Source organism: Heterocephalus glaber, unplaced genomic scaffold, assembly GCF_053883595.1.
Source record: "Heterocephalus glaber isolate CG9 unplaced genomic scaffold, H.glaber_assembly_v1.0 deba00001442, whole genome shotgun sequence".
Lineage (NCBI taxonomy): Eukaryota > Metazoa > Chordata > Mammalia > Rodentia > Bathyergidae > Heterocephalus > Heterocephalus glaber.
Genome location: NW_028258296.1, coordinates 4,975,917 through 4,998,318, shown reverse-complemented (window position 1 = coordinate 4,998,318; position 22,402 = coordinate 4,975,917). Strand labels below are relative to the sequence as shown.

At 37.5% G+C, this 22,402-nt stretch overlaps 1 protein-coding gene and 1 pseudogene across 6 annotated transcripts in view; both read left to right on the top strand.

The window, feature by feature from the left end:
• Positions 1–22,402, top strand: part of Dnai4 (dynein axonemal intermediate chain 4) — an 80,867-nt gene that overhangs the window by 14,571 nt on the left and 43,894 nt on the right. For 4 of the 5 annotated variants that reach the window (XR_015451911.1, XM_004841493.4, XM_004841494.4 and 1 more), the window contains exons 2-4: positions 1,562–1,739; positions 17,216–17,394; positions 19,075–19,184. Coding sequence is in view for 4 of the 5 variants with exons in the window: in XM_004841493.4 (XP_004841550.2) it covers positions 1,562–1,739; positions 17,216–17,394; positions 19,075–19,184 (467 nt within the window). In the remaining variant the exon portion in view is untranslated. The remainder of the gene's footprint in view (positions 1–1,561; positions 1,740–17,215; positions 17,395–19,074; positions 19,185–22,402) is intronic. The other variant, XM_087212889.1, reaches the window with a different exon arrangement.
• LOC101700969 (heat shock protein HSP 90-alpha-like) lies at positions 1,608–14,017 on the top strand (annotated as a pseudogene). The gene is made up of 3 exons (XR_015451912.1): positions 1,608–1,739; positions 8,021–10,419; positions 10,524–14,017. The product of XR_015451912.1 is annotated as a heat shock protein HSP 90-alpha-like (transcript).

Here is a 22,402-nt window from a genome sequence, read left to right as displayed (position 1 = left end):
TCCAGTACAGCCACACTCCATTCACAAAAAAGGATTCTTGACTAATATTTTAGGAATTTGGACTGTGAAAGAAGGAAGACATACAGTAATAGAGGAAGACAGCTAAAGGGAACATGTTTACTTTGAGAGGATGACTGGGGCATAATTTTATGCTCATGGGGAGATAAGAATAGTAGACCTGAAATTACTGATGAAGAAGAGTTCCTGAGAAAGCAGTAAGAAACAGTTTCAGAGCATAGCTAAAAGATTGATCTTGGATAAAAATGACACCTCTTAGTGAAAGAGGATAAAAGGGATAAAAATGAATTGAGACAAGTTTGCAGGAGACAGAAGAATTTTAAAATGGTAGAGAAATAATCTGGAGTGTTTACATGATTTATACTTTTGTTAATGAGGTTAGGAGTAAAATCCTTTAGAGACTAGAGGAAGGAGGATAGGGTTGGCTACTTAAAAGAATATAAATTGAAAATAGTATGTGAAAGGAATTGATTTTCTCATTTATTTAAAAAATATTTAGTGCCCATGATACACTGGATACTGTGATATATTTTAAGGATACAGTAGTGAGTAAGACAGTTCTTGTCCTGAACATGCTTACAGTCTATGGAGGAAGAGAAAGCAGGAAATAAAATGTAAGGTAGTAGTAAGTGCTGTGAAGAAAAAATATGAAACCTGGGTTGACTTTTGTCATTCAAAAATATCTAATTCTTATGTGATTTTTTTAGGATTTGAATGTAAAAGTATCATTGAAAATACTTTATTTGGAAGCATATTTCATTTCTATCATCCAAGGAAAGATTATCCTCATTTTATAGAAATCTATAGTACAGAGTTCTAGAATGAATAAAATGAAAAATGTAAATCCTGTCTTACAGAACTTACAGAATAAATAAAAAAATAAAATTATATTTTTATACTGAGTACGTGTAGTTTTATTATAAGTTTTGTTTGTTCTTATTAAAACTTCTTACATAGTTTATTCAGACATGAACATATTATTCTTTCCCAGGTTTTTACTCCTGTTTAAATCTGCATAGGTATGTGCACGATACACTTATTTGTCCTTATTATGTAATGGGCCTTTCCTAACTATAATATATAAAATAATTCATTTAATCCTCATAATAACCTATGACTTAAGTACTGTTATTATCTCTGTTGTATAAATAAGGATGCTAAGACCTAGAGAAATCCACAGACTTTGGATCTCACCGCCTGTGTCAGATCTCAACTATGATAGGAATATGTATTTCCCTTTCAGTCTCTGTGACTTGACCTAAAATGATGTCAACAGCAAACCCTAGGGTTGTTGTAAGAGGAAAGGTGACACACTGCAGATGAACTCTCTGAAACTATGCTAACACAAAACAATCTCAAGGAGCTATCATTATTTCACACTATATGTGTAGATTATTTACATATTTTTATTTGTGTTTTCTTTTGATACCAGGGGTTGAACTCTATTTACACATTTTTAAGTGAAAGCTTTCCTTTTTATTGTTGGTTGGTTTTTCTTTTCAATTCTGGATCTTCTGAATTATATTTTATTTTCCTTATATAGGAGTAGTACCTTACAATCAAAGAAGTCTATTAGCTTTACTGAAAAAGGAAAAGAAACTTTGAAGAAAGGATATGCTGGTGCAACTCAAAGCAGAATGAGTGTGTCAAGAAACTTATTTATTTTACCTGAGATGAAAATGACAGAAAAAATGAATATTTCCAGTGGCAAGATAGTACAGGTAATGTTCTTTAGAATTCTGGTTTATTTTGAAATCATGAAAAACTTGATCGTTATTTTAAAGATAGAAAATGTAGTACTGCTTTCAGAAAATTTCATCTGATATTGAAATACTGATTTTCTTAGAGTTTTAACCCCATAACATTCCTTATAACATACTATGGGCAATTAGCTCCTACAATTCGTTATTGAGAATAAAAATTCAGGAGTAGAATAAAGAAAGCATATTCATGATCTTACAAACAGTTGTTTACAGTAATAATTATAACTAGTACATAACTATTATCATCTAATTTTCAGCAATATAGTGTTGCAAATGTCATAAAGTGAGTTGTCATAAATTAGAAGACTGATAATTAAGTCAGAATTTTTAAAGCTTTTAGTCAAAGCATAGCATATATACAGAAGAGTATATTTCGTGTATGTATTAACTTTGAACAAGACAGTGGTTTATGAAATGGGATATTAAAAGCACAGTCTGTAAAAGATGAAATTGGTAAATTAGACTTCATGAAAATTCCAACTTTTGCCCTTGGAATGACATTAGTAGTAGAATGCAAAGAGCCACGTACTGGGGAAAACTATAAAGCATATCCTCAGAAAGTAATTGTAACTATATAAACTTGTAAATATATTAAGAGCTTTCAAAACAATATTAAGGCAACCTAGTTTTTAAAAATGAGCAAAATACGTGAACAATCACATCACCACAGTAGACACACAGATGGCAAGTGGGGACACAAAAACATGATCAAGATCAGTCATGAGGGAAATGCAAATGAAAATCATTAAATACTGCTAAATATCTGTTAGGGTGGCTAAAGTTAAAGACTGACAACACTAAGTGTTCACAACCTGTAGAGAAACTAAGACATTAAAAACTCTGATAGTAGATATGGAAAACAGAAAATAATTTGGCAAGTTATTAAATATTAAACATAGACATCTATTATACTAGTATTCTAATCCTAGATATTTACCCACAAGGAAAGAAAATATATATTGATACAATGACTATTACACAAACACCATATATTTGTATATGGTCTCTCTGCATATATATACACATATACATACATACACATAGACTGAAAGGTTATCTGCCACGTCTGTTCAACATAATGGGAATACTACCCAGAGCAATTAGGTAAGAAAAGGAAATCAAAGGTTTCCAAATTGGAAAGGAAAAAGTAAAATTATCTCTGTCCAGAGATGACATGAACTTGTATGTAGAAATCTCTAAAGGACATACACACACACTCACATACATACACGCAGAAATAAACTAATAAGCCAAATTCTGTCATTTGCAAGATAGAAGGAAATCAATGTATAAAAATGAATTGCTTCACAAAGAATAATTCAAAAAGGAATTTGCTATAATATCAAGAATAAAAACCTTAAAAAAGAAAAATTACTTAGGAATAAATTTATTCAAAGAGGTCAGAGATTTGTACACTGAAAAGTATAAACACTGTTGAAAAAAATGAAAGAGGACACCAGTAAATGGAAAGGCATCCTTTGTTTATAAAGTGGAAGGCTTCCATGTTAAGATGTTTATACTACAGAAAAGAACCTATAGACTTAATGCAATACCTAATACAATCCCCATGATGTTTTCAGAAAAAGAAAAGTAACCCTAAAATACATATGGAATATCAAAAGACCCCAAATAGACAAAGCAATCTTGAATAAGAACAAAAAACTTGGAACACACTTCCTATTTCAAAACTTACTATAAATCCATAGTAATAAAAATCAGTTAATGTAAATTTTATGTGTAACTTGCCACCATTTTAAAGAAAGAGAACTTCCATCCTAACAACAGAAAATGGTTAAAATTTTTTAAAAAGCTCATGCCGGGTCAGAAGAGGTGAGCCAATCCCAGCATCCAGGAGGAGGCTCCCCCGCCGCCATTCCACTGCTCCTAGGGCAGAAGAGGTGAGCCAGTCCCAGGACCCAGCAGGAGCCCCCCCCCCCCCCACCATTCCACTGCTCCTAGGGCAGAGGTGAGCTGCGCGGGCACCAGCAGCACCCCTCCTCCCCCATGGAAATGAAAAGACTCCTAAACAAGCCTCAAAAACAGACTTCCAGATCACCTATAGCAACCCCAAAGGGAAACAAGATGGAACACTCTGTTACTCAACCACCTGGACTCCCTGAACTGGCAGCAAAAGAGGATCTGGAAAAAATGATATCAGAAATAATTTCTCAGATAACAGCAAAGATTGTGCCTGTAATGCAAGACAAGATTAAAAATTCTAGAGAGGACACAGATAAAAAAAATAGAAGATCTGAGGAACATGATGGAATCTCAATGTAGGAAACAAATGGAATCCATAAAACAGATGCAAACAGATTTCCAGGAGATTAAAAACTCCATTGAAAGTCTACACAGCAGAATGAACCAATGTGAGGACAGAATTTCAGATATAGAAGATAAGATTGCAATTAGTGACCAGAAAAAGAAAAATTGCTTTAAAATTGTAAGGGACCACGAGAAAGCAATCCAGCAGCTGCTAGATGATGCAAAGAAGAATAACATAAGACTGATTGGAGTCAATGAAGAAAGAGGAGAGAGTGCAGATGACATAAAAAAATCTGTTCACAGAAGCGATGGCAGAAAACTTCCCAAGGTGGGGAAAAGAACTTGAGATGCAGATAAGTGAGGCACATAAGACTCCAGCTAGCCTTAATCAAAAAAAGTCTACACATAGGCATATAATAGTTAGGATTCCAGAAACCCAACAGAAGAACAAAATTCTACAAGCAGTGAGAGAAAAGAAACAAATCACATACAAAGGAAAGCCCATCAGAATCACAGCAGGCTTCTCAATGCAAACCCTCAAGGCAAGAAGAGCTTGGAGTGATGTATTTCAAGCCCTAAAGGAAAACAGCCTCCAACCAAGACTGATATACCCTGCAAAACTATCTCTCAAAACTGATGGAGAAATAAGATACTTTCATGATAAAGAGAACCTTAGGAACTTCATGAATACTAAACCAACTCTCCAAAAAATTTTAGACAATATCCTAGGAAAAGACAATGAGGATCACAACCCCAGGAAGCTCAGCAGAATGAATCTGCTGGACATGACAAACTAAATGCAAAGGGGGAGAATCCAAAAAAAGAAAAAGTCAGGACAAGGCTTTTAAAACTTTTAACTTCATCTCCCTAATGAGTGTATAATTCAATCTTGTTATTGTACTGATTAGTTTTTTTCTGATTCTAGTGTTGCACGCCTTTCCTTGTGCTGTATGTATCATCTATTTATCATCTTGTGTCTACTTTTTAATTGGGTTGTCTATTAATGAGCTATAAGAGTTCTTTATATATTCTGGTCATAGGTTATATACATTGTAAATATGGTCTATTTAAGGACTACTTTTCATTTTAATGATGTCATTTAAAGTTCTAAATTTTGATGGAATCTCATTTATCAATTTTTTTCTTTTATACATCATGTTTTTTGTATCCTGGGAAGTTCTTGCCTACCCTAAATTCATAAACATTTTCCCTTATAATTTTTCTTAAAGTTTTATAGTTTTAGTCTTTCATATTTAGGTTCATAGATCCTTTAAAGTTATTTTTATGTATGGAAATAAAGAGTTGAGGTTAATTTTTTATATACGGATACCAGGTGTTCTAGTGCCATTTGCTGAAAACACTCTCTTTTCCTCAGCTCTTGAATTGAGTTTATATTCTATACAATGTTACTGTCAAATAATGTTTCAGAACTCAGTGGACCATATATGTGTGGTTCTATTTCTAGATTCTCTGTTTTATTCCAATGATCTATATGTCTTTCCTTACACCAACACTGCCTTGATTACTATAGCTTTAGAGGAAGTCTTAAAATTAGGTACTAAACATCTTCCAACACTGTTTCTTTTTCTTTTTACTTTTCTGGGTCCTTTGTACTCCTACATAATTTTTAAATTTCAATATCCAATTCTTCATTTATAGCAAGTATACATAGAAACTGAATTTTTATATATACCTTGTGTTTTCTAATCTTGCTAAATTCAAATACAAGTTCTCAGGGCTCCTAGAGATTTCTTAGTATTTTCTCTGTAGATGATCATTTCATCTACATATAAAGATTTTGCTTCTACCTTGCCAATCCTATCCTAATTGTGTCATTTTATTGCCAGACTATTTTGGTTTAGGCCTATGTTTCAAAGTTTAATGGACAGATGAAGAGTAGGCATATCTGCCCTTGTTCCCCACCTTAAGGAGAAAGCATTGTATCTTCTCCATTCATGTAAGGTGGTTTTGCTGCAAGTATGGAGTACATGTCTTTAATCTGTTGAGAAGGTTCTGTTCTACTTCTAGTCTCCTCATAGCTTTTACCATGAACAGCTGTAGAATTTAGTCCAATACTTTTTCTCCAACTAGTGAGAGGATCATATGGCTTTTTCCTTTTCTCTGTTAAAATGATTACTTTTTGGGGTGGATCTTCCAATGCTGAACCAACACTGCCATCCCTATAACAAAACCACTTTCTACATCCTGCCAGATCTGACTTCTAATAGTTTGTTTTGTCCAACAAATTTCTATCTATGTTTATACTTATTTCTTCTATTATCTTTATCCAGTTTTAGGATTAGCACAATGTTGAGTTCCTAAAATGAGGGGAGAAGTGTTCCTTCTTTTTTCTGCTTTAAATGCTTGGTATAATTTATCAGTTAAAATGTATACGAGCCTGTTGTTGTCATATAGGTAGGTTTTCAAGCTAGGAATATACTTTCTTTAATAGGTGCTATTCAAATTTTATATTTCCTCAGAGTTAGTTTCATTAATTTGTCTTCCAAGGTACTTCTTAGAGGTTGTCAAATTTATTTCAAAACAGATTTTTGAAATATGCTCTATATCCTTTTAAATTCTGTAAAATCTGTGGTAATGTCTCCTAGATCTTGATATTGTAATTTTTAAAAATGTATAATTGATATTGTGTAATAGGGAGTAAATATAATTGATATTAAGTAATAGGAAGTAAATTGATATTGTGTAAATAGTAAAGTAAAGGGGAAGTGAGAGCGGTAGGGGAAAGGAAAAGAGGGGAAAGAAAAAATATGAGAACAGGAAAAAAATGGAAACAATGGTGGAGGGGGTAAAGGGAGAGCAGGGGAAGGGGAAAAAAAAATAAGAACCCAGATACTCATGTAATGGTACAAGATCCCAATGATGTATATAACTGTATTTTATACCTAAAATGTACCAATAAACTTAATGGGGGGGAGCTTATGCTTCTGGAAGTGAATCTGAGAAGAAACAGCAAATGAAGAAGCATCTACTCAAAAAATCTGGCAGCTGTGCTAGAGTCTAAGATAGGCGTAGGTTTAGGGAAATGACTGGAAACTTCTGGGCACCCATGGGCAGTTTGATGTCCTTGTAAATCTCTCATCTTGATGCTTTTATTCTTGAAGGGGGATGAGGCAGGTGATGTAAATTTAGGGCTTTGGAGGTGGTATGCAGGAGGAGTTTGGAGGAGCAGGTTAGAGAAAGCCTAGAAAATGGAACTTAATTATGATCCCAGTGAGGGTTCAGAAGACAAGAGATGGGAATTCAGGCATCCCAGGCTGCACTGATGAAGTTTGAAATGGAAATGAGAATTCTGTTGGAAACTGGCTATACCATGGCAAAGAATTCGGTGTGTTTTCTTCATGCCCTAAGATTTTGTAGGCCCCTAAGTTTAAAGACAGTATGCTAGTTTTTCTCCTAAATTTCAAGGAGGCACAGCATTCAGGCTGCAGCGTGAGTAGCAAATAGTCAAATTCACAGTGAGATTCAGGAATAGAAGAAGAGTGAAGGATTTGGAAAATGAAGAAGAGTAGAAGAATTTGAAAAGTTTGTAACTTGGCCAGAAAAGGAGATCATTCAAAGGTGCCACCCCAGAGGGTGCAATTGCTGGAGATCAGAGCCGTTCAGGAGGAGCCAAATACAGTGCTTTGTATGTGAAAGTAGGAGGGATACCCCAAGGACACCCCAGGAATCTGCAAGAGCACCCGAACTTTCACAGGCTCAAAGTGTACAAATACAAATTTGCTTCCAAGACCCCAGGGCAAGCCAAGAATTTATCTCAGTGATTCTTCCGCCTGCCTCGCAAGCACAAGGACCTGATTTCGATCCCAGGTACAAAAAACAAAACAAAACCCGAAGCAAGACTCCAGGGCAATCTTTTGTGACGATTTCCCCCCTCTTTTCAAATAGGATGTACCCCATGCCTGTCCCTCCACTATACCTTTTAAGTATGGAATTTGATTTTTGATTTCTTATAGGGGCTCACAGAAGAGTTTGCTCTGAGTCTCAGAGGAGATGTTGGATTTGGGCTTTTGAACAATGCTGGAGCAGCTGCAACTATGAGGGAGTTTTGGAATGGACTTAAAAAAGCATTTTTGCATCATGTCTTAACTTTCTTCATGGCGAGACATAATACTTGACACTCATGCCTCAACAGAGGAGAGGTGTGTCCTTGAAGCCCAGACTTTTCTCCCATCCAAGTACTAACCAAGCTTGACCCTGCTTAGCTTCTGAGAGCAGATGAGATCAGCTGTGTTCAGGGTGGTATGGCCATAGACCAGACTCTTTCCTTTTACTTACTTATGCATTCTGGTCCGGGATGAGCAGCTTTGACCTACCACAGGCTCCCCACCTTGATGCTCTGCCTTGCCGCAGACTCAAACTCAGTGTGGCCATTGATTAGAAGATGGAAACCTCCCTAGCTATGAGCTAAAATAAATATATTGGCTTTATAAGTTGACAATCTCAAGTTTTTATTATGTTACTCTAAAGCTGACTAACACAATCCCAAGTTTACTGAACAACAATTTATCATTTGGGAAGCTCAACTCCAGGTAGAATGGATACAAAGTGACCCACTCAGAGACATAGTAAACATGCTGAACATCAAAGACAAGGAGTAAATGTTGGAAGCAGCAAGAAAAAAACATCATTTACTAGGGAACCCTAATAAGAGCAATGGAAAGTTTATTAGCCGAAAGACCAGCAGAAAGCAGGGGGTAACAGAAGTGCCCAGAGGAAAAAAGTCAACCAGAATCTTATATCTAGCAAAGCTACAGTTCAAAAGTAAAGTGAAATACTATCCCTGATAAACAAGAATTGTGAGAATTTATTGGCAGCAGATTCTCCTTACAAGAAATAAAAGAAGTTGAACATATTGCAAGCCAGTAACTCCAGGTGATAATTAACATCTATATGAATAAAAAACACAAGTAAACATTCTGTTACATAACAACACTATTACCAGACATTCCTTCTTTTTTGAAAAGCAATTCTATAAAATAATATATACATAATTATCCAGAAATTAATACATATGTAATATATTAATCAATAATAGTATAAAGAGGGTTGGTGGGAGCAAAATTGTAATGGGCTAATGAAATTTTGACAGGCGATAAGTTAATAATTATAACTGCACTTTTGTATTTGCAAAATTAATAGGTATAATATACATAAAAATAATGTCCCCAAACTAACCAGAGCTATCTAGGTATAATGTTCCAATATATTAGTCAAATTAAGCAAGTTTAATCCAAACTGATTTCTAGATGATGAGTATAGTAAGCTCCGGATCAATCAGTTAAACTTTAAAGTACAATGAAAAATTACTAATGAAGTTAAAAGGCTGCATTAGAAAACATCCACCCCATGCAGGAGAAAAGAAATGATAGTATTCTCTTATAGTGGTTGAATGGTAGAACAAAATCAGCAGATCAAGAAGTTACTGAGTTGCTTCAGCATCTCAGAGCTGCTACATCTGGTATCCTGAATGTTGCTTAGCCAAAATGCCAGAGGAGACCCAGATGCAGGACCATCCCATGGAGGAGGAGGAGGTGAAGACGTTTGTCCTCCAGGCAGAAATTGCCTAGTTGATGTCACTGATTATCAATACGTTCTACTCGAACAAAGAGACCTTTCTGAGGGAGCTGATTTCAAATTGGTTGTATGTTCTGGACAAAATGAGCTATGAAAGCCTGACAGATGCCAGTAAACTGGATTCTGGCAAGGAACTGCACATTAATCTTATTCCAAAGAAGCAAGATTGTACCCTCACCATTGTGGATACTGAGATTGGAATGATCAAGGCTGACTTGATCAATAACTTGGGCACCATCACCAAGTTGGGGACCAAGGCCTTCATGGAGGCTTTGGAGGCTGGGGCTGACATCTCCATGATTGGCCAGTGTGGAGTGGGTTCCTACTCTGCGCACTTGGTTGATGAGAAAGTGACTGAAATGTGATCACCAAGCACAAGGATGATGAGCAGTACGCCTGGGAATCTTCAGTAGGCGGGTCCTTCACAGTGAAGACTGACACAGGTGAACCTATGGGCTGAGGAACAAAGGTTATCCTGTGTTGAAAGAAGACCACACTGAGTACTTGGAAGAAAGAAGAATAAAAGAGATTGTAAAGAAACATTCTCAGTTTACTGGCTGTCCTATTACTCTCTTTGTGGAGAAGGAACGAGATGAAGAAGTGAGTGATGATGAAGCTGAAGAAAAGCAAGATGAAGAAGATAAAGAAAAAGGAGAGAAGGGGTCTGATGACAAACCTAAAATAGAAGATATTGGTTCTGATGAAGGAGAAGAAGAAAAGGATGGTGAGAAGAAAAGAAGAAGATTAAGAAAAGTACATTGATCAAGAAGATCTGGACATGGGGCCGGGGATTTAGCTCAGTGGTTCCACCGCCTGCTTCGCAAGCGCAAGGACCCGAGTTTGATCCCCGGTACCGAAAAAAAAACAAAACAAGATCTGGACAAAATGAAGTCCATTTGGACCAGAAACCCTGACAATATTACTAATGAGGAGTATGGAGAGTTCTGTAAGAGCTTGACCAACGATTGGGAGGATCACTTGGTGGTGAAGCATTTTTCCATTGAAGGACAGAGTTCAGAGCTCTGCTTTTCATCTCACAACGAGCTCCTTTTGACCTTTTTGAAAACAGGAAGAAGAAGAGCAACATTAAGTTGTACATCCATAGAGTTTTCATCATGGACAACTGAGGAGCTGATCCCTGAGAACCAGAATTTCATCAGAGGGGTGGTGGACTCTGAGGATCTTCCTCTAAATATTTCCCGGGAAATGTTGCAACAGAGCAAAATTTTGAAAGTCATCAGAAAGGATTTGGTCAAAAAGTGCTTAGAATTATTCACTGAACTGTTCGAAGATAAGGAGAGCTACAAGAAGTTCTATGAGCAGTTTTCTAAGAATGTAAAGCTTGGAATACATGAAGATTCTCAGAATCAAACGAAGCTTTCAGAGCTGCTTCCCTACTACACATCTGTTTCTGGGGATGAGAGGGTTTCTCTGAAGGACTACTTCACCAGGATGAAGGAGAGCCAGAGGACATCTATTCAATCACAGGTGAAACCAAGGACCAAGTAGCTAACTCTGCCTTCGTGGAATGCCTTCGGAAGCATGGCCTAGGAGTGATCTATGTGATCGAGCCCATCGACGAGTACTGTGTCCAGCAGCTGAAGGAGTTTGAGGGGAAAACTTTAGTGTCCATCACCAAAGAGGGCCTGGAACTTCCAGAAGATGAAGAGGAGAAAAAGAAACAGGAAGAGAAAAAGTCAAAGTTTGAAAACCTCTGCAAGATCATGAAAGATATCTTCAAGAAAAAGGTTGAAAAGGTGGTTGTGTCAAACTGATTGGTGACGTTCCCATGCTGTATTGTCACAAGCACGTACGGCTGGATGGCACACATGAAGAGAATCATGAAGGCCCAAGCCCTAAGAGACAACTCAACAATGGGTTACATGGCAGCAAAGAAGCACATGGAGATCAACCCCGACCACTCCATCACTGAGAACTTGAGGCAAACGTCCGAGACTGACAAGAACGACAAGTCTGAAGGATCTGGTTATCTTGCTGTATGAAACTGTGCTCCTGTCTTCTGGCTTCAGTCTGGAGGACCCCCAGACACATGTGGACAGGATCTACAGGAAGATCAAGCTGGGGCTCGGTATTGATGAGGATGACCCCACCACTGATGAAATCACGGCTGCTGTCACTGAAGAGATGCCGCCCCTCGAAGTAGATGACACTTCATGCATGGAAGAAGTCGACTAAGCTCTGAAGAATGACTCAGATGGGTGCTCAGTTCTTTACTTTCATTCCTGCTGATAATAGATTTTCAAGGACTTTTTTGGTTAACATTTAAGTCTGTATGGCATGACAACTGCTTACAGGGAAGATAAGATTTCTTTCTACTGTTAAGTGATGCTGTGATACTTTAGTCACTAAAGCAGAGCTAGCAGTACGTTTTCACCTTGGTTTAACAGGTTGAGATGTTTGTGGTAGGGCATGTAACTTACTATTAACTTCGTGAGGTCTAAAGTGTGTAGTTATCAAGCCGTATTCCTTAGTAGACCAAATCTGTCTGAAGTGTTGAGTGATCTTGATGTTTAAAGGAATATTTTTTACAATAGCTTGAGTTTTCGTCTTGTAGGATCTACTTTTTAAAACTTTTCCCCCTGTAGTTTCAATGCTGCATGTACTAGGCTTTTAGAAATAAGTAAGTTAAACTGAAACAACTTGATGGCAGAAGCTCCATGGGGCTTGTTTTCCAAAGAAAAGTATTGTTTAGAGGAATAAACTAAACTTCCTAGGAATACTGCAATGCTGTTTGAAGGATAATTTGAAACCAGGCCTGTGAGTGGGAACGGAGTGCCCAGGTCACCTGCTTTAAAAGGTAACAAATACAAATAACTTTAAAAAGTAAAAAAAAAAAAGAAGTTACTAGGAAAATTGGAAAATATTGTAAGATGATTGATAGTCAAGATGCCAATGCTTATTGTATGAAGCTAAAGCAGTGCTTAGAAAGAAATTTATGGAGATAAATGCCTACATTAGAGAAAAGGATGACAGGCCAGGAGTAGAGGCTCATGCCTGTGGTGCCTACCTGAGAGGCTGAGGCAGGAGGATCACTTGAGCCCAGGAGTTTGAGGCCAGCATAGCAAGATCCTGTCTCAAGAAAGAAACAACAGTTGAAATCAATAACCTTTCAACTTAAGAAATTGGAAAAACAGATAGCATAAATAGCATAAAAAAGAAAAAGGAAATATTGGAGTGAAATATTGAATAAGAAAACAATAGAGAAAGTCAACAAAACCAAAAGTTGTTTCTTTGGGAAGATCAATAAACCTGTAGCTACTTTGACTAAGAAAAAAGAAAAAGAATCAAAATGCTAGAATCATAAATAAGAAGGAGTGCTTTAGTACGAACATTACAAAAATAAGGAGTATAAAAGATTGCCGTGAACAATTCTGTGCCAACAAATTAGATAAGTTATTTGAAATAGATGCACTCCTACAAAAGCACAAACTACCATTAAGAACTGACTCCAGAAGAAATAGACAATCTCAGTACACCTTAGAGAAGAGTTTAGATCAGTAATAATTAAAAAAACCAAACCACTATCCACAAAGAAAAGCCCAAGCCTGAATAGCTTCACTGTTGGATTTTACCAGATTCTTCATAAACTTGTCTGAAAATAAGAGGCAGAAACAATTCCCATGTTGTTCTGTGATGCCAGTACTACTCGGAGACCAAAGTCAAAGACTTGACAAGAAACTCTACCTGTATATCCTATGCACATGAACACAAAAATCCTCAACAAAACACTAGCAAAATGAACAGAGAAACATATAAGAAGTACCGTGACAGTACTGCTTTGTCAGGACTGTTATAACAAAATACTACCAATTGGGTAGGTTAAGCCACAGAAATCACTTTTCTCACTCTTCTTGTTCCAAGATGTTGGTAGGCTTACTATTGCCTGAGACCTCTCTCCTTGCAGGTGGCTGCTTTCTTGCTGTGTCCTTACATAATCTTTCCACTATGGACATGTGTCCCTGATGTCATGACGTGTGTCCTAATCTCAGAGATGACAGCAGATTGGATTAGAGCCCACCAAACATCATTTTAACTTAATTTTGAGTTCTACAAGGTTGCAGGATACATGATCAATATATAAATAAATTGTATATCTATATGCTTGTTATGAAAATTAAATTAAAATTATTTCACAATAGCATCAAGAACTGTAAAATGCTTAGAGGTAAATTTAACAAATGAAGTGCAAAATATATGCCCTGAAAATTACAGAACATTATTGACAGAAATGAAATAGTATTTAAATAAGTGGAAAGTAATCCATGTTCATGCGTCAAAACACTTACCATTTATAAGATGGTGATATTACCCAAACTGATCTGCAGAATTGGTGCAATCCTTATCAGAATTATATCTGGTTTCTTTCTAGAAAGTGACCACTGATTCTCTAATTCATATGGAATCACAGGGGATCCAGAATAGCCAAAACAATCCTGAAAAAGAAGAATCAGTCAAGATGACTGAAACTTCCCGAATTTCAAAATCTTTCACAAAGAAATAGTGTTACGGCTTGTATCTAGATGTCTCCCCAAAGCCTCATGCACTCTTTTCAGAGACGGCTGCATCTAGAGGGTATGATATTGGGATTAAGGGTGTGTGGTACTAAATTAGTCCACTGATCATGTCTTTTATTCTGCTCACCATCTCTGTAGTTATCTGAGAAATTATTTCTGTTTTGAATTTTTCTACAGCCCCATTTATCTGTTTTGTTACTTCCTGTGCTATCAGTTTAGGGTGTCCAGGTGGTTGATTATCAGAGTTTTCTACCTCTTTTCCCCCAGAATTTGCCTTTGGTGAGCTGGAAGACTGGGTTTGTGCCTTACTTAAATGTCTTCTCATTTTTGTTTTTGGTACTATCCTTGGTTTAATTCCTGGGTTGATACTTCAAAACTGCTTATTGTAAGTATCTTTGTTGCTTGTAATTAGAATCCTTATGGAATAATTTCTTCTCAGAGGTGTCTTCCAGATATAGCTGGTCCTTAGTTTTTGAGTCTCTAATGACTCTGAGGCTGCCTCATTTTCATTATACCAGGAAGGACCATTGACTAGATTAATCACAACACCTTAGCCCAAGTGTTACAATCAGCAACATCTTAGCATCAAGTACATCTTAGAAAATGACAATTTATGAAAATTATTAATCCATCACCTTAACTGTGTGAATTAAATCAAAATCAAGGACCAACCCAACATATGTTTATAGTGAATAAACTCTTCAATATAGCAATTTTACCCTTCAGGATGGGAAGTTAGAAGGAGTTGGGGAGGGAGGGATAGATAGGTAGAAGGATAGGGGAAGGTAAGCACTGAGGCCAGAGGACACAGGTGAGAGAAGGAAAAAGAGAATAAAAGGAAAATAAAGAAGAAATATGAATTAGGGCCAGAACAGGAACAAAAAGGGAGATGAAGAACAATGTGGGACAGCAAGTGAGTGAGTGTGTGAGAGAGAGAGAGAAAGGAAAGAGAAATGAAAGAAAAGAAGAGAAAAATAAAAATTTGAAAAGATAGGAAAAAAATTAAAATTAAGAGCAAAATCCTCCAATAATAATACTTTGGGAAATAAAAAATAAAAATGAAAATGAAGGGCCTCCTTCAGGGTATGCCTCTGCTGTCACAATAGACAACATGGGCAGCTGTGTGCAGATATAAGTCAATGAGTCTCAGCAAGCTAGTAGCAGACCCCTGAGATTCAGGCAGATTTCCGTCTGCAAGTCCCAAGTTGAGCTCCCTGTTCTCGTGCAGGGTTGAACTGTGCAAGGTTGTACTGCAGGTTCCAGCTGCCTTTTCCCTGAAAATAGTCCAGATTCCCATGGGAAGTGATAATCCCTCCAACTTACCCAGTACGGTGGTCTGGTGTCCCCTGTGTCTTTGTAATGTGGAACTAGGTAGCGGTACAGCCAAGAGGCTAGAGGTGTGTGTGTGTTGGGGGGGGGGGGGTCCTGCAGGCGCCCACACAGCTAAGTGGATCGCCGCCATGGGCATGGTCAGTGGCAAGGGATCCTCACCTTCTGGCTAGTCCCTGCCAGTGTGCTTGGCACGGGCTGGATGGGGCGTGACTCCCAGTGACCCAGTATCTCTCTCTGATTGATGATTTAGATATCCAAAATGCGAGTTCGTGTTCTCTAAAATCAAAGAATGAATTATAGGAACAATGGAGGTTAAGAGTAGGAAAATTTATTGAGAGAAAGCTTCTACGAGAGACAGAAGGGGGACTGGAAAGTGGATTCAAAATGTATAATTGATATTGTGAAATAGGAAGAAAATGTTTAAAGGAGCAGGGGAAGTGGAAGGGGTAAGGGCAAGGAAAGAAAAGAAAAAGTATGAGAAAAGAAAAAAATGGGAACAAATTCTTTGTAAATAGGGAAGGGTGGAGGGGGTGAAGGGAGGGCAGGGGAAGGGGGAAAAAATTAGAACCAAGATATGTCATGTAAAGGTACAAGATCCCAATGATGAATGTAACTATATTGTATACCTAAAATGTACCAATGAATTTAAATGGAAAAAATAAATTAGTCCACTGACTGGAATTAGCATGGTGCTGGGTGTGGCTGGATGAATTTACTGAAGACAGAAGCCCCATCCTGGGTATGGGTGGCACTTCCCAAAATGTTGGTACCCTGGATGGGATAACAGATGGAAGGCAGGCTGCTCCTGCCCGCCACTCCATGGACTGTTTGTCCCTCAACCTGCCCTTCTGCCATGCTGCTGTTCCTTGGAGCCAGCTGAGCAGGGACTGACACCTGTACAGACTGTGAGCTGAAATAAACCTCTCTTCCTTTAACTTGCTGGTGTCAGGTATTGTGTCTCAGCAATGAGAAATGTAACCAAGACACAGGGGTCAGGGGTACAGGGCTTCTTGAAGTGATTAAAAAGTGTCACAATTAATTGTAGTGATAGTTTCACATATGTATGAATATACCAAAACCCCCTAAATCATAGTTTCCAACCTATTTTAAAAGTCAATCACTAGGGCTGGGGATTTAGCTCAGTGATTTCGCCACCTACCTCACAAGTGCAAGGTCCTGAGTTCAATCCCTGGTACCAAAAAAAAAAAACAAAAAAAAGCCAATCACTAGCCAGTTTCTAGTGCTGCACACTTGTAATCCGAGCACTCTGGGAGGCTGACACAGGAGGACTGCAAGTTTGAGCTCAGCCTGAGCAACTTAGTGACTTAGCAGGGACCTGTCTCAGAGGTGGGGTATACAGACATACCTCAGTGCAAAGGTCCAGTACGGCAAAAAATTTTTTCTTACTACATATTATAGGTACTATTTTTTCCAAATGGAAAACAATTTAAGAAATGTATGTGAGTAATTTTTAAAATAAATGATTTTATACATTGATTATTTTTAAATACCCGTGCAGGCGCCTTTGGAGGACAGATAAACACCTGTGTAGACAGATGTGCTCGAGACTTATGGCCCAGTGACCCACCACACAAGTAATATGCGCACTTGATAATAAGACATGCTTGGACAATATTATCTCAATTTTCTAGGTCCTAGAAGCCCTGTCTTCTTTAATTATTTTATTTGAAATAACCATTTCTGCAGGTGCTGGATAAGAATGGCGTTGATGTTACTCCCAGACCTCTTTACTGCCCAGATCCCCATGCAGCAAAGCCAAATAAACTACTGTCATCTCAAGAAGGCTCACTTGGGTCAGATTTTATCGCCTCCTATAGCATGTATCAGAACACAATAAACCCCAGTGTGATGGGGCAGTTTACGAGGTAAAGTATGCTGTTCTATAGGGTTTTTTCTTACCGTATATATTGTATTTGCACTCAAATTGCATATATAACTTAGATATCAGTTGTCTGCAGCCTCCCAGCTTGAGTGTATCATCCTAGATGCAGGGCTCTGCATGACTTAAAAAGTTCCCAGACTTATCAACATAGTAAATGTATAGAGATTTTAATTAAGATTTTCCAAGGAACCAAAAGAAAGGGCTAACATTTACATTCTTACAGTTGATTGCAAGTTCCCATTAGTATTTTTACTTAGTGCCTTTAGGTTCTCTTATGCTACATTTTATGGGAAGGGACAAGTTTCCTTTTCTCCCCATCTGCTCATGAAAATCTTTGTTCTTCTAGGGGTTGATTTCTATGTTATTTTAGAATACAGAACAATTATATACTGTTTGTCTTAGTTACTTTCTCATTGCTGAGACACAATACCCAACATTCACAAATTAAAGGAGGAGAGATTTGTTTTGGCTCACAATTTGAGGAGTTTTCAGTCCATGGTCGGCTGGCTCTAAGGCAAGACAGCAGGGCAGAGTGGCATGGTGGAGGAGAAACAGTTCACAGCAAGTTAGTCAGAAAGCAGAGAGAGAAAGATTTTTTTTCCAAGGGAGGAGCAGAGAAGAAATAAACCCAGGCCATGCCCCGCACTGACCCAGCTTTTCTGGTACCAGATTCCACCTCCTAACCTCAGGTCAGCTATAAGCCCCCAGGATCCAGTCATCTTTCAAGAGCTCCACCTATGAGCACATGAGGCTTTGTGGAGACATCTAGATATAAACCGGAACACTGCTATACAACTTGCCTCCACATTTGCAGACAAAAGACATGGGAATGCTAGGTAAAACACAAGATATTCCAATAAACTTGACCCACTCTTTAATTGGGCCATTGAGACTGTAAGTAGAAAAGGTATATACTTCACAGAATGATGTTAATATGTTTAAGGAAATTATTTTTGGATTCTTCTGTTGATTTCCTGCTAAGTACATAGCTGTGTTTTAATTCAACTTGAGAGGACCCTTATAAAATTGAACAAAGGTGTTTGCTTTGGCAGGACATATACTAAAATTGAACAAAGCACAGTTTTAGGATGACATTTGAATAGGGAACAGAAACTACATGATAAATGAAAGGAAGAGTATTGTAGGGTGAGAGCCTGAGATAAGATCACTCCATAAGCTTGAGGAAATAAAACACAAAAAACAATGTCAAAATAGCAAAGGAAGAATGATAATGGAGATGAAAAGACAGAGAAGGTAAAGTTCTATTTTGGGGTTTTGTCTTAAACATACTTTTATTCTAAATATATACTGAATGACTTTATTCATTAAGTTTATCAGTACCTTTTAGATATACATTATGATGACATTCATCTTTGGGACTTTGTACCTATCCATGACATATCTTGGTTCTTATTTTTCTGAATGATTTTGGACATAGATTTGACATGTGTTAATCTAAAATATATTTTAAATTACTTTTGATTTAAAGAACATTAAAATCAACTCAATACTTTTCGATATATTTTGATCAGTGGACTTTGATCTATGTTGCTGATATGATTATAGTGTATTTGATTGCTACATCTAATAATATGTTCTAATTTATATGTATTGCCTATAAAGACATTCAAATAAATGATAATGTTCTTATTCATTGTTAAAGGTCAGTTTTAGGCAGCAGTACAGTTTCTAAGTCAAGTATATCAACAACTGAGTCAATAGCAGGAGACTTAGAAGAACCATATAAAGGAGGAAAATTGGCTAGTTTTACAGGTAATAAAAATACACTTTTGTCTTTAATCTTTTTATCTGCACTCATTTTCAATGATATTAGGCACCCCCTCCCCACTCATTCAATGAGGTTATTGTGAGGTTACTAGTGAAGCAGTTAAATTCTAGTGCCACAATCTGTATCGCATCATAGGATCTTCCTGTCACTTAATCCTGTTTACAAATACAGAGAGGGATGCTGCCCTGAGAATGCTTATGGAACTAGCATTTGGAAATCATTACCATACTTATTTTATTTCTAGTACTCAAAAAATATGCATGTTGAATAAATAAGGGAAGGAAACGGAAGTAAATGATTGCTTAGATTTTTGTTTCTAATACTACTTTCCAGCAAAAGGGACCAGGGATCTTTGGAAAAAGTAACTGAGTCTTAGTTTCTCATTGCTGAAACAAATGCCTGCAACTTAAAGGAGAAGAGGTTTGCTTTGGGTCATGTTTAGAAGTTTCAGTCTTTGCATGGTCTGCAGCACAGTGGAAGGCCTTGGACAGGGGAAACCTGCTCACCTTCTGGCAAGCAGGAAGCCCAGTGGAGGTGGATCTCTGAGGGAGATACACACTTCTGGTCAGGTCAACAGAGACCACCTCTTCCAACTAGACCCCACCTCCTAATAGCAAATCAGCTGTATATCCTGTAATCTAATCATTTTCCAAACACATGAGGCTTTGGGGGACATTTTAGACCTAAAATCACAACAGATGATTGATTCTAGGACTGAGGTAGGAAACCTATATGATGAGATAGAAAGTAAAGATGTGCTTGAAGAAAACAACCCTACAAAGGTGTGTGTGTGAGGGGCATGTGAGAGGGACACACAGCCAGCAGAAGGAGCTTCCTTTGGTTAGAGGTGTGACAATTTCAACCACAAAAGAAATAGCACAGTATCCTATTAGAACCCAAATTTCAAAATACCCACAAGTTCATACTGATATAAATAACTGAATAAATAAAGGGTGGAGATAAATCTCCTGTCTGAAGAGTTCTAAGTAATTAGTGGAGATATTCCTCTCTCAAGAAGACAGAGCTCAACACCCCACCCTGTAAGTATGGGCTTTTACTTTTGACTTTCTTCTAAAGGGTCCATTATACAAAGGGGCTGGTAAAGAATAACTTTCAAGCAGGACTAACACTACTGGAGCCCGGTGGTCAAGGCTGATTTCACCATTGATAAGTCATGTTGGTAGCATGTATGCTTGGCATATGATGATAATGACATCTGACCTCTGTAGTCTTTCTCCCAGGGCCTATACCCCTTGTCTCCACCAGGAAAACCCAAGGACATTAGACAAAGATACATGACCAGTACTCCTCAAAACACCCAGTCTTCAAAATCAAGGGAAGTTTAAAAAACTGTCAGACTAGAGGACTAAAGAGACATGATGACTAAATATAATGTGGTATCTTGGTTGAAGTTCTGCATAGAAAAAAATGCCATTAGTTAAAAATTAAGAAAATTAGAATAAAATACAGACTTTAAGTGATAATGAAGTATCAATATTGTTTCATTAGTTGTATTGAATAATGTATATAAATAAATAATGTAATAAATAATGTATCATAATGTTAAAAATAGGGCAAACTGGATGCAGGATATATACGAACTCTTTTATATTCTTGCAAATTTTCTGTACTCCTGAAACTATTCTAAAATTAAAAGTTATTAATGCTTTTAAAAGTCTAGTAAAACTGTTAACGAGTCCTCTGGATGATTCCGATGCATCATAAAATTTGGAGAGCATTGTTTTACTGCATAACCAAAAAAGTTCTGTACTTAGGGATGCTCATTATTTAATTTACAAAGTAGGGGCAGACAGCATGTTATACACCAGTTGTCTTTAGATGTTCTCAGGGAATAAGTAGTAGATAACTTTTATGTGAACACAGAAAGTATGCAGATTTGTATACAATCCATTTGTGAGACAAAGTGACAATAAACATCCTTAGTAACTCAACAGTACTGTAAATATATTGGACCCATTGGCTCAAGTAGAGCCCAAGGAAGGCTGAATAGGGTGCTTTCTACAGGGGTCTGTGAAAGTAGCCAAACGATGGCATAGGTAAAAGTAGATACGGTAGATTGGAACCAAAATAATATGCTATGGAGAAAGTCTGCTGTTATGTCCTCAAAGTTGGTAGACTCACCAATCCATTCATTTAAGGTTCTCCATCACTTCTGGCCTCCCCTAACCCTCTTGCAAGGGTTCATAAAGACACAGGAGGAGCCATGAATGTCACACAGAGCTGCAGGCACCACCAGGAGTGGAGGAAGACATATTTTCTCCATCACTGGCAGTAAAAAGAGGTACAGACAAGGCAGATTGATTTGGGATCACTTTCTAGGTAGATAAAAAAAGTGGAATCAACATCTGTGTAGGGTTGGTCTATACTTAGGAGACCTGCACCATGAAACAGATTCTTTAGGTATATGCTATTGATTTAGTTTCTCAATATGTATCAAATTCAAGCAACATTGAGAGAATGATACAGAAATTCAGGCAAAAATCTCATTTGCTATCTTACAGTTTTGTCTACAAATAGTAGTTCCTCTGCCATTCATTGGAAGAGTGACAAGATAATAACTTCCTCCAACCATAATAGATAACTGAGATTTTACTATATTAGGTTTTATTTATGTAGTGCATTGTTATGGCCTGTGTTTAGATGTCCCCTCAAAGCCTCATGCAGTCATAGGTGGGGCTTTTCAGAGATGGCTGGGTCCAGAGTGTGTGTTGCTAGGATCAAAGGTGTGTGATTACTAAATTAGTCCACTGGTTTGGCATAGTTCTGGGTAGGATTAAGGGTGCCCCATGCTGAGTCTGTATACTGGTAGCCTGGGTGTAAGGGACAGAAAGAGAGTTGCTTGCTTGCTGCTTGCTGCCCCCTGCCTGCCCTGCCATGGACTATTTCTCCTCTGTGATGCCCCTCTGCCATGCCACCCTGCCTTGGAGCCAGCTGACTTTGGACTGAAACCTTCATGAACTGTGAGCCAAATAAACTTCTCCTTCTTTAACTTTGGCCATTGGGTATTTTGTTTCAGCAATGAGAAAAGTAACTAAGACATGCATCTAATGTAAGTTTATTTGGTTTTGTAATTAGCACATTGGTGGTGCCACAGTGCCACTTTAAGGTATATAATAACTAAGTCTAGTGGTCTAAAAAAATAAAGATCAGAAAATCAGTAACCTCAATTTTTAGTCATAAA